Source organism: Bos grunniens, chromosome 29, assembly GCF_055505025.1.
Source record: "Bos grunniens cultivar Pamir isolate PY7600 chromosome 29, Bosgru_T2T1.0, whole genome shotgun sequence".
Taxonomy (NCBI): domain Eukaryota; kingdom Metazoa; phylum Chordata; class Mammalia; order Artiodactyla; family Bovidae; genus Bos; species Bos grunniens.
In genome coordinates, this window is record NC_141193.1 from 24,717,810 (window position 1) to 24,728,307 (window position 10,498).

General features: G+C 43.7%; 1 protein-coding gene across 1 annotated transcript; it reads right to left on the minus strand.

Annotated features, from left to right (window-relative positions):
- Window positions 1-4,710: 4,710 nt before the first annotated feature.
- Window positions 4,711-8,696, minus strand: LOC147342398 (serum amyloid A-3 protein-like). Its single transcript, XM_086385106.1, has 4 exons — window positions 8,641-8,696; window positions 7,989-8,080; window positions 5,384-5,522; window positions 4,711-4,994 (listed from the first exon to the last, which is right to left on the minus strand). The coding sequence occupies exons 2-4, from the start codon at window positions 8,077-8,079 to the stop codon at window positions 4,829-4,831; spliced, it is 396 nt and encodes a 131-aa protein (XP_086241232.1). The 5' UTR covers window position 8,080; window positions 8,641-8,696; the 3' UTR covers window positions 4,711-4,828.
- Between the last annotated feature and the right edge of the window lie 1,802 nt (window positions 8,697-10,498).

Sequence of the window (10,498 nt, forward strand, 5' to 3'; positions counted from 1 at the left end):
TTGATTATGATTATTACCAACATTGTTATAATTGCAGGTAATGATAATTGTTAAATCAGTGTGATGATACATTGATTCTAATTAGTTAAGTTACTTGGAAAATGGGAACTACTGTCCCAAATTTGGGGACAGCTAGAAAATTCTTCACTCTTCTTATACTCGCCTGTAAATAGATGTTTCAAACTATTGTTTTTCAATATCAGAGATGGAAGGGAAAAATATACCAAAATAACCTGACCTGTAGAGATTTTAAACCGTATCCACTTGCTAGATAAATTATATCCCTCCAACTATAGATAAAGAGAATCCAACCAAGGAACCACTGTGTTATGTAATGAATTCATTGATCCTTCCACTTACCAGCTAATTCTCACATATTCCTTCCTCCCAACTCATTTGTAAAAAACATGATCATCTGTCCCATAAAATCACAAGGATTCTCAAGGACTATAGCAAAATGTGCCAAATAATTTATTGTGGGGTTTGTCAAGAGTAACATAGTCTTCTCTTGCCCTTGGAATGGGATTTATGCTATTGGCTCTCAGATCCTCAAGTCTTCAGACTTGGTCTAGAATTACAGCACCAACTTTCCTGGGTCTCCAGCTTGCAAATGGCAGAATTGAAACTTAACCTCCATAATCATATGAGCCAAATCTTCATAACAAATATATATGTGTGTGTGTGTATAACAAATCTACATATATAAAACAAATCATCATATAATAAATATATACATACAAGACACGTGCACACCCCATTGGTTCTGTTACTCTGAAGAACATTGTCTAATACAGTGATTCCCTGTTTTTAGAGCTTTTAAATTTTTGGAGCTTTTAAAATTTTGGAATCTTGTGTTAATTTATAGTATAGAAAAAATAATAAACATAATTTTCACACAATATAAAATATATATTAGAAAGAGTTACATTTAATAACTTTATTTACAATTCAAGAGAAAAAATTCTGAAAAAAAATTATTATTGACACCCTTTCATAATGACTGATTACAAATCCTTGAAAATTTCCACATCTTAAGAGCCCAGTTATTCTTAAATTATTAATGTGATTAAATGTTCAAGGAATTGAATGTTTTTATTCTTGAAATTATGAATTAGAAAACAGAACTTGAGGAAGGTGTTCTGAAAAAACCTAAATAGAATATTCTTTAGTGGCCATTTTCCCTTTCTTGCATTGCAGAAGATATGTGACAGTTATTGTGTTGATACATAGTTCAAATTTTTTACAGTAATCTAGGACTGTATTATTTCCAAAATATTTCCAATAATACAGTCTGCAAAGTATTACCATTGGGAAGAAGTTAGCCTCACAATTGAAAGGCTGAAATTAGACATCCATCAAGAGAAAACTGTCTAGGTCTTGGTTAATTTAAAATGCACCACCCTGATGGTACAGTGGTTGGAAGTCTGCCTGCAAAAGCAGGCAACCCAGGTTGATCCCTTGTCCAGAAAGAGTCCACATGCCTTGGAGCAACTAAGCCCTTGTACCACAACTACTGAAGTCTGAGAGCCTAAAGCCTGTGCTCTGCCACAAGAGAAGCCACTGCAATGAGAAGCCTAAGCATGGCAAAGAAGAGGAGGCCCCACTTGCTGCAACTAGAGAAAGCCTGAGAGCAGCTTTGGAGACCCAGCACAGTCAAAAATAAATAAATAAACTTTTTAAATGGCATGCAAAGGGTGACAACAGATGGAATATCTACTATTTACTTTATCACTGTAAGATGTTAGGTAACCACGATGTTCTACCAACTCCTCAAACTTGTAAAAGAACCACGATAGATTCACTCAATTTATATTAATGTCAATAAGATTTTACATGGGAGGAAATGTACAATATCTTCAGTACTAGTGCTGATTAACACGGTATGAGGCAAAGGAGATGATACAAATCTGAGTGACAGGAGAACCAAGGTCTCTTGGCACAAAACCCAGCAGAAGACTGGAGTCAGTTGCACCAGCCCAAGTGAAACAGCCTGGTGAAGATTTGCTGGGACTGTGAACATTGGTACAATGTGCTGTCAGACTTTGATGTAATGATGCAAAGGTAAGGGATATTCCCATTCTGACCAATGGAACTTAACAGAGAGCACGGAGTTAGGGCCACATGTGTAGGATGTTAGTATGTGATTAAGGAGACATCACAAATCATTGAAGACAGGATGGTTTGTTTATTAGCTTTGGAAAGAGAAAAAACTGGATCTTTACCTAATTTACATATAAATATCAACTCTATTATAGAAGTGTTAAATATGTAAATGTGAGGGTAAAACTATAAAGTTGGTAGAAAAGAGTATCCACGTATATAATTGTGACCCAGTGATGGAGGAAAATTCTTAAATAAAACTTCAAAAGCACAAAACATAAGGCAGAAAATGGCGAATTTTGTGAAAATTAGGAATTTATTTTCAGATAGAGAACGGGAAAAGACAATGTCTAAAATATGGCAAGGGATACAAGGAGTATATGAGTCATTAAAGAAAAGACAACAACCGCAATAGAAAAATGGGTGGAGGGATAGAAAAACTAGTTTACAGACAACACACAATAAGTAACAAGCTTACAAAGAGATGCACAAATCATTAGCAACCAGAAAAATGCAAATAAGCAGTCACGTTGTATGCATTAGACCAGAAAAAATGATGCCTGCATCATGCCATGTGTATAAGGGAGGGGCAGTGTTGGTGTGGCCTCTCTGAGTTTCACAGTGAAGTGTCACTCTACTGTCCAGGAGTGCAGCCCAGCCCACTTCCGTGCCCTTGCCTTGGCATGATCCAGCTCTCTGTTTTTCCAGTCTAATGTCATTGCTGTTGTTGCCATTTAGTCGCTCATTTGTGTCTGACTCTTTCACAATCCCATGGACTGTAGCTCACCAGGCTCCTCTGTCCACGGGATTTCCCAGGAAAGAATCCTAGAGCGGGTTGCCATTTCCTTCTCAAGGGGATCTTCCTGACCCAGGGATCAAACACATGAAGCCTTTTCCAGTCTAATATCTTCCATCAAAAAATAATTTTGCTTCAAGTACACAGATTAATGTCTTAAGAAAACTAAATATTTTATTGCAGGGTTGGTCTCACAGGACATAGTGGCAATCTCTGCTATCTCTTTTGCTGGTGTTGTTATAAAAAAAGAAAATGTCCCTAGTTAGAAATAACTTTTGTAGATACAGTTTTTGTTCTACCTGCTATTCTTGCAGCTGCAGGAGAGACGGGACATTTCTATTTCTTATCTTGAGGAAACTTCTTTCTCCAGAGATTAGTAGGGCCTATAGTCTTCAAGGCTAAGTGCTAGAAACACACTGTTCAACCCTGAAAGAGGTGCAGCCCTGAGAGAAAAAGAAATCATATGGAACAGAAAAGGTCAAAATAGGATTATTAACTGATGGAATATGGAATACTTATGGACAGAAAATGGAATGTCCTTTGGACAGCAGATCAAACTCCTTTAATCAATCCTTTGATCGAAGGAGAACAAACCATTCAATCCTAAAGGAAACCAACCCTGAATATTCATTGGAAAGACTGATGCTGAAGCTCCATTCTTTAGCCAACTGCTGCAAACAGCTGACTCACTAGAAAAGACCCTTATGCTGGGAAAGACTGACGGCAGGAGGACAAGGAGGCCACAGAGGATGAGGTGGTTGAATGGCATCACAGACTCAATGGACATGAGTTTGAGCAAACTCCAAGTGATAGTGAAGGACAGGGAAACTTGGCATGCTGCAGTCCATGGGGTCCCTAAGAGTCAACATGACTGAGTGCTGAACAACAGCAACAACAGATGGAATATGGAACATGAAGATTACTGAATCCATTATGACTTTATTCATGATACACCCTTTTATTTTCCATTATGAATTTCTGCTTGTGGTTCTGATACATTTATCAATTTTTATTTTATCATAATCTCTATAATTCATGTGCATTATTTATGTGTATGTATGCGTTTACATATTCAGCATTGTTATGATTCACAGAGTCACTCATAATTCCTGTGCTCTAACAGACCCAACTCCCTTCCATAAGAGACACTGTTTTCCTCAATAAAAAGTAACTGCTGCTGGCTTCCCTGGGTTGAGAAAGGACCAGGAGGGGAAAACGACTTCCTCTCAAGGACATGAATCATATCCAAGGCAAACAAAGGCGCCTGGCTCTGAATTTTCATGTTGCCATTATTCCTCCACTCCTTGACATGTTTGTTCCTGGGAACTTGTATAAGGCAAGGAAAAGAGAGGGAAGGGAGCAGCACTGGAGGCAGTTCCAGATGCACAGACAGAAACTGGCTCATAGTTGTACTTGTAGGTGCTGCTGAGAAATGAACAGGAGATCCAGGTGGCAGTTTCTGGAGCAGGATTCCACCATCCAGTCCTCCTGTGTCCATGCCCCACACAGAGAGCACAGAGGACAGGCTAGGGGACTAGACCTGGGGACAGACAAGGGGACAGGACACAACGGCAGGGAGTGAGAAGGCCTGACAGTGAAGGGCCTGGAAATGGCCCCCGTGTCACCAGAGGGGTCTGGGGAGGGGGCGGGTCTGATTAGGGAAGGCTGCAGAGGGCGTCTGTCCTGAATGATGCTGAGATTGTGTGCCAGAACCAAACACACAGGCACAGGCTCAGCCTTCACGTCGGTGTCCGGCCATCAGTCCTGGAACTAACAGGCTGTCCTTATACCAAGAATGACACACAGTCTCAGTATTCCATCTCTTAAGCATTTATTAGATCTGCTTCCTTCTGAGGACAGAGAACTCTCTAGGTCAGTGTCCCTGTCCTTGGGGACTCACAGCCCCATCTCCTGAGCAGAGAGAGAGGCAGCTCAGTACTTGTTAGGCAGGCCAGCAGGTCTGAAGTGGTTGGGGTCTTTGCCACTCCGGCCCCATTCGTTGGCAGCCTGGTCGGCCTTTGAATCCTCCCGTACCTGGTCCCTGGTCATACCCTTAAACAGAGGGTCTGTGATTCCCTGAATAGTCTCTCTGGCGTTACTGGAAAGGAAGAGGGCAGGGAGGGGATTAATCCAGGACTATGAGCCACAGCCCCACCCTCCCCATCTCTCCTCTTTCCAAGGGATCAATGACTCTGAGAGGAGCCAGGGAAAGAGGGGCTACAACCCTGAGGCTCCTCGGGCTCAGCCCACCTCAGCCCTGTGCTGGGTGAACAGCACCCATAGAGGGAGGGTGGAGAGTCGCCTGTCCCACCAAGTTGCTCTGCTCTTCAGCCCCTCAGACCTCACACTGGGCACAGAGCAGGAAGGTGGGTAAGAGGAGGAGGGCACACAGACTACAGGAAAGGTCTCCAAGGCTTGGCCCTTCCAGGTTGTCCTAGGCAGCCAAGCTCTGCTCACCCATCCCTGCATCCCCAGGGACCCTGGTACCTGATCACTTTAGCAGCCCAGGCACCCCCTGGTCCCCTTTGGGCAGCGTCATAGTTTCCGCGGGCATGGAAGTATTTGTCTGCACCCTTGTAGTTGGCTTCTTTCATGTCTTGGTAAGCTCTCCACATGTCTTTAGCCCCTGGGAGGAAAACAAAATGATGACATGAATCTGATCGTGTTTGGTGAAAGAGAAATAAATAATTTCCTCCAACTGATTCTAGGTTTCAGCCTTCAACCAAGCCCTTGGAGATTATTTTATTGGCTTGAAATGAATACTTCTTTGCTTCTCACTTACTTCCCTGATCTGAAGTTGACAGTATCACACTTGGTGCAAGGTTTATTCTGTTTGATTTCATTCTAAGTCTGTTGGAACTTTGTTTCTGGAGGTGTGTGATGTCTGTGAAGAACAGGTCAATGCTCTTTCTTTAAGGGATATTTGTTTATACAATGAACCTCCACCTGGAAAGATGCAGGAGAGGCTCTGACCACAGCTTGAGAAGAAGGACGATACTGAGAAAGGCTGTGGATATAGGATACTCCCAGCCTGGTCAAGGGGAGAAATCCAGCCCTGGGGACTAACTCGGGCCTGAGTACATCTGAATACTCAGGGCATGTTTGCACATGGGCACCCGTCAGAATTAAATCAGCAGGTGATAAAGGTGAGCTCCCTAAGAGGGCTTTGAAGAAACAGGGTAATCAGATGCAGAAAAAGGGCAACTGACCCACCAGCTCTAAAGTTCAGTGTCCTCTCCAGTAAAATGGAGGAGTAATGCCTCCGTCAGGGTGGTTATGTAGAACTGAGGAAATACAGGTTGGGTTTATAGAACATTGTCGGTGCTCACTATACTATCACCTCTCTGGTCCTCAGAAAAGTAAGGCAAAAAATAAATAAATGAAGGAACTAAAGTAGGATGAAGATCAGGGAGGATGGGCAGAAAACCCAACCTAGATAGAATAAAATGACAAAGGTTTAAAAGATTAGCTCATTAGGGAAAAGAGGAAAATATAACATGGATTATAATCATAGTTCATGTAATATCTCTGTGAGATAACTTATCTTTATTTTAGGTATTAGCTATTTCAGGTGTTCAGAAAAATCGTTTTGTTGAAAAAGTGAAGTCGCTCAGTCGTGTCTGATTCTTTGCGACCCCATGGACTGTAGCCCACCAGGCTCCTCAATCCATGGGATTTTCCAGGTAAAAGTACTGGAATGAGTTGCCATTTCCTTCTCCAGGAGATCTTCCCGACCCAGGGATCGAACTTGGGTCTCCCAGATTGTAGGCAGACGCTTTACCGTCTGAGCAACAAGGGAAGGTTGTAGTTTTGTTGAAGAGTATATTTTTACTATAGCTATTCACCCTGAATTACAGATTTAAATAGTTCCCTGGAGTCTAGAGTTGCTCAATAAGTGCTTCCAAATGCACGACATATTTGTCCCTTGGGTGCAAAACAAGGTAGTGTTGTCTGTATGTGCACAAAATCAAGTGGGGTGCTCAATAATGGACAGATTTGCAGAGAGCCCCAGGGACTGTGGTTCAGGGAAGGGACCATGTATGGATCCAGGCACCTGCATTCCACAAAGCCCCCCACCCCAGACCACGGGTGATTCTCATGCAAGTCATCCTTGAACAACACTGACTTAAGAGACAAAAAGATACTTTTATCTGGGCCTGTGTGAATTCAGATGGAATTAAGAACAAACTCTTAAAACAATTATTCAGCAATTATCACAGAAAAATAATAACACCAAATAGTTTTGGGAAATAAATTATGGCCAGTTTGCTCTGGCTAGTGAGGTCTATGTCTCCTGCTATAGGATTCTCTCCAGGTCTCAGCCTCAGCAGAACCATCATCAAGGAAACTCATGCTGCCATTTACTGTGGGGAGGGGAGCTCTATCGGGTTTCCTTCCAAAGGCAGCAACCCCCACTCTCTCCCATCTGCTCAGATAAAGAGCAGGACACGTGTTTACAGACCCCTCACCCTCCACGTGTACTCTTGTCTGGGAGGCAGTAGAAGGGCCGAAGTCAACAGCAAGGTCTCAGGACGCTGGGTTCAATCCTGCTCTGCTGGAGGATGTTGGACCCTATCTTAATCTCTTGGGGCAGCAGGTTCTCTGATAACGGGTAATGGTCCCTACATTGTAGGACTCAAGGATTAAACCCTGAGGGGGAAAACGAGTCGATTCCTGCACATAAAGCTCTTAGACAGTCCTGAGCAGCTACTAAAAAATCAGGTATTTTCGTTATAAGTATTCAGTGGTTGCACCCACTTCTTTGCTATAGAAGACTTGGAAATGAGCCATCTCTAGTTGCCCACGAGGGGACAGCAGAGCCTTACTGGTATTTTGGGAACATGCACCCCGCCCCCCAGATGTCTTCCTCACTCCATCTGAAAGTACAGACTCAAACTTTATATGACCTTGAGCTTGGGGATGCCCAAAAAGAGTGCAAAGCTGGCCAGAAAAGCTTCGGGAAGAGCTACCATGAAACCTAAGCTCCTTTTCTGCCCACCTGTGGCCTTTGCCCTGTGGGGATGTGTCCTCTGCTCAGGTCAATCCTGGCGAAGCAGACACAGCCTCCCCTGGCCCATCCTTTGGTCCTTACCTTGACCAGCTTCCTTGAGGAATGTCCCCCATCCCTGGCTGCTGACGCCCAGGATCAGGAAGCAGAAAATGATGCCCGCGGAAAGGTTCATCCTGCAACAGAGAGATGAGTGGACTCAACCAAGAATGACAGGTCTTGGGGCTGAGCTGTAATGTGGATACACTATTACATTCCAAACATAAATCCCTCTGAATTTTATCTTGATAGATAGATGGATGATAGGTTGTAACACAGAGGATCCAGCTCTCATTTCCATATGAAATCTTGGAATCCCAATGATTTCCTGTGTGAAGGATTGCAACAGGCTTTTAGCATAAACCACTTTCCAGTCCAGTCATCCTCTATCAGCCCTGAGACCCAGCTGCACTGCAAGTTTCCCAAAGGCAAGAGGAGTCTGTTCATGCTGCCTCTCTGTGATACGAGATGAGGTGAACAAGGCACAGCTGTCTGTGGCCTGCGTGCTCACCCCATCGCTGCCTGCACAGAAGACGCAGACAAGGCGAGCCCTACTCCCTGAAGTGCTCAATCTGGTGGATTCTAATGGTCAGAACAGTAGATTCAGGAAGGAAGCAGAGTTGGGCTGCAGCACAAGAATGCTGCTGAAGAGAGAGTCTCCGAAGAGGAAAAGTGTTGGAGAGTTCTAGCACCTCACCTGTGGCCGTGCCCTCCTGCTGAAGCTCCTGGTGAAGCTGAGCTGCCTGTACTGCCCGCCTGGGAGACGGGGCCGGTGCTTTATATACTCTCACTCGGCCAGTGGAGCAAATGAGAAATGGGGTGGAAGCCAAAAAAAAAAAAAAAGAAAGAAGGAAAGAAATTTTGGAAAATCCCTCCTGACCAGAACACAGTATCCAAAACTTCTGGGAGCCAGCATGGGAGTTCCCACCCATGACAAAGGTCATGCGGAGAGGCCTGATATGCAAAGGCGAGTCAGGACCTGAGGGCCCCCCACCCCAGATCTGCCTGAGCGTCTACCCCAAAACCAGAATCTGTCTGTTTTACTATTTTACGACTTTCACCAACTCCTCTGACATCAACGGGGGGCTATTCCCCAATCACCTTTCTCTGAAGGAAATCAGCTTAGAGCTCTAGTTAATTAGCCTCCTGGGCATAATAGGAATGTTTCAATCCAAACCCCTCAGATGGCTCTCTAACTTGCCTGACAGGTTTCCCTGGACTCCTACAGCTACGCATATGATTGTTTATAGCCTCCCAACCACGAGAGGCACAGGAAGCTTAAGATATTCAAATAGTATAGAGCCTTCCGGAGAGTTAGAAATTGTTAGAATAGAACTAGTAGAAGATTTCATTGTTGAGCCAATGCTTGCTGCCAAGTTTCCACATCCCCTGTATTGTATCCTTGGAAGTGTATTAATTAATATAGTTGGTATATAGAAAAAATAAGTAGTGGCCTTGGTGCTAACAACTTTAGACCCCTTAAGGTAATAAATTCTTTCTTTGTTGTAAACCCATTGCTCCTCTGCCCTATAGGAATGCAACTTTATCTAACACCTTCAGAGGATGGCGCCAAAATTAAAATAATTACTCTTAGAGAAAATAAGTCTTATGGTTGACAAACCTTTATCAGAGTCATAAAATGTTAACAGGCCTTCTGGCCAGAAGATGATATAAATTACCTAAACCATTTGTATATGAAAAGTTTGCAGAAAAGAAAGCCTGGTCTCAATAAAGATCAAAGACTGCTGAGTTTGTGTGATTTTACACCCCCTATTATCCTCTATGCACAACTTAAGGTATATAAGCTCCCTTTGAAAATAAAGCTACAGGCCTTGCTCACCGAAGCTTGGTCTCCCCATGTTGTTCTTTCTCTTTCCTTTTCCTTTTCAGGCTGATTCCCTGGAGCACAGGGGCCCTCTGTGTTCACTTTCCTGCCTGGGCTTCTAAGACCCACTCCAGAAGATGCCTAAGGTCGGGCACCTTCAGCTATTCGAGAGGGTGCCTGTGGCCTACGTGAACATAGCGAGTCCCATGCTGGGGCTTTATTGGCTTTCTGCATAAACCAAGGAATATCAGTCTCTTTTCTCTCCTCTATTTTCTTAACTGCAAAATTCTTTCCTTATCTCTTTCTCTATTTCTCTCAGTCGCCGATGCCATCCTCCCGAGGGAATCCCTGTATCCAACCGGGGCTGGACCCCGGTACAAAACAACAGTGTTATTCTTCACTCACATCGAATTTTCCTAGATTGTGCAATTTGCAGTTCAGAATGTAGCATGTTGGACCTTTTCTTTCCATTTCAAGTCTCACTCCAGTGGCAAACGTGTTTTCATCCCCCACAGTAGTGTATTGACATTTGCTGTGAAGCGTGTGTATGCTTAGGTACTCAGTTGTATCCCACTCTTTGGGACCCCGTGGACTGTAACCCATCAGGCCCCTCTCTCCATGACACTCTCCAGGCAAGAATACTGGAGTGGGTAGTCATTGCCTTCTCCAGGGGAGCTTCCTGACGCAGGGATCGAAACAACCCGGATCTCTTGTACTGCCAGTGGATTCT

What these genes read in the sequence shown, in the direction of transcription:
- LOC147342398 (XM_086385106.1), bottom strand. Translation starts at nt 8,079, where the DNA reads ATGAACCTTTCCGCGGGCATCATTTTCTGCTTCCTGATCCTGGGCGTC. An exon ending in CCTCAAGGAAGCTGGTCAAG is followed by an intron (nt 5,523 to 7,988) that starts GTAAGGACCAAA and finishes TTTTCCTCCCAG; the next exon opens with GGGCTAAAGACATGTGGAGA. An exon ending in TGGGCTGCTAAAGTGATCAG is followed by an intron (nt 4,995 to 5,383) that starts GTACCAGGGTCC and finishes CTTCCTTTCCAG; the next exon opens with TAACGCCAGAGAGACTATTC.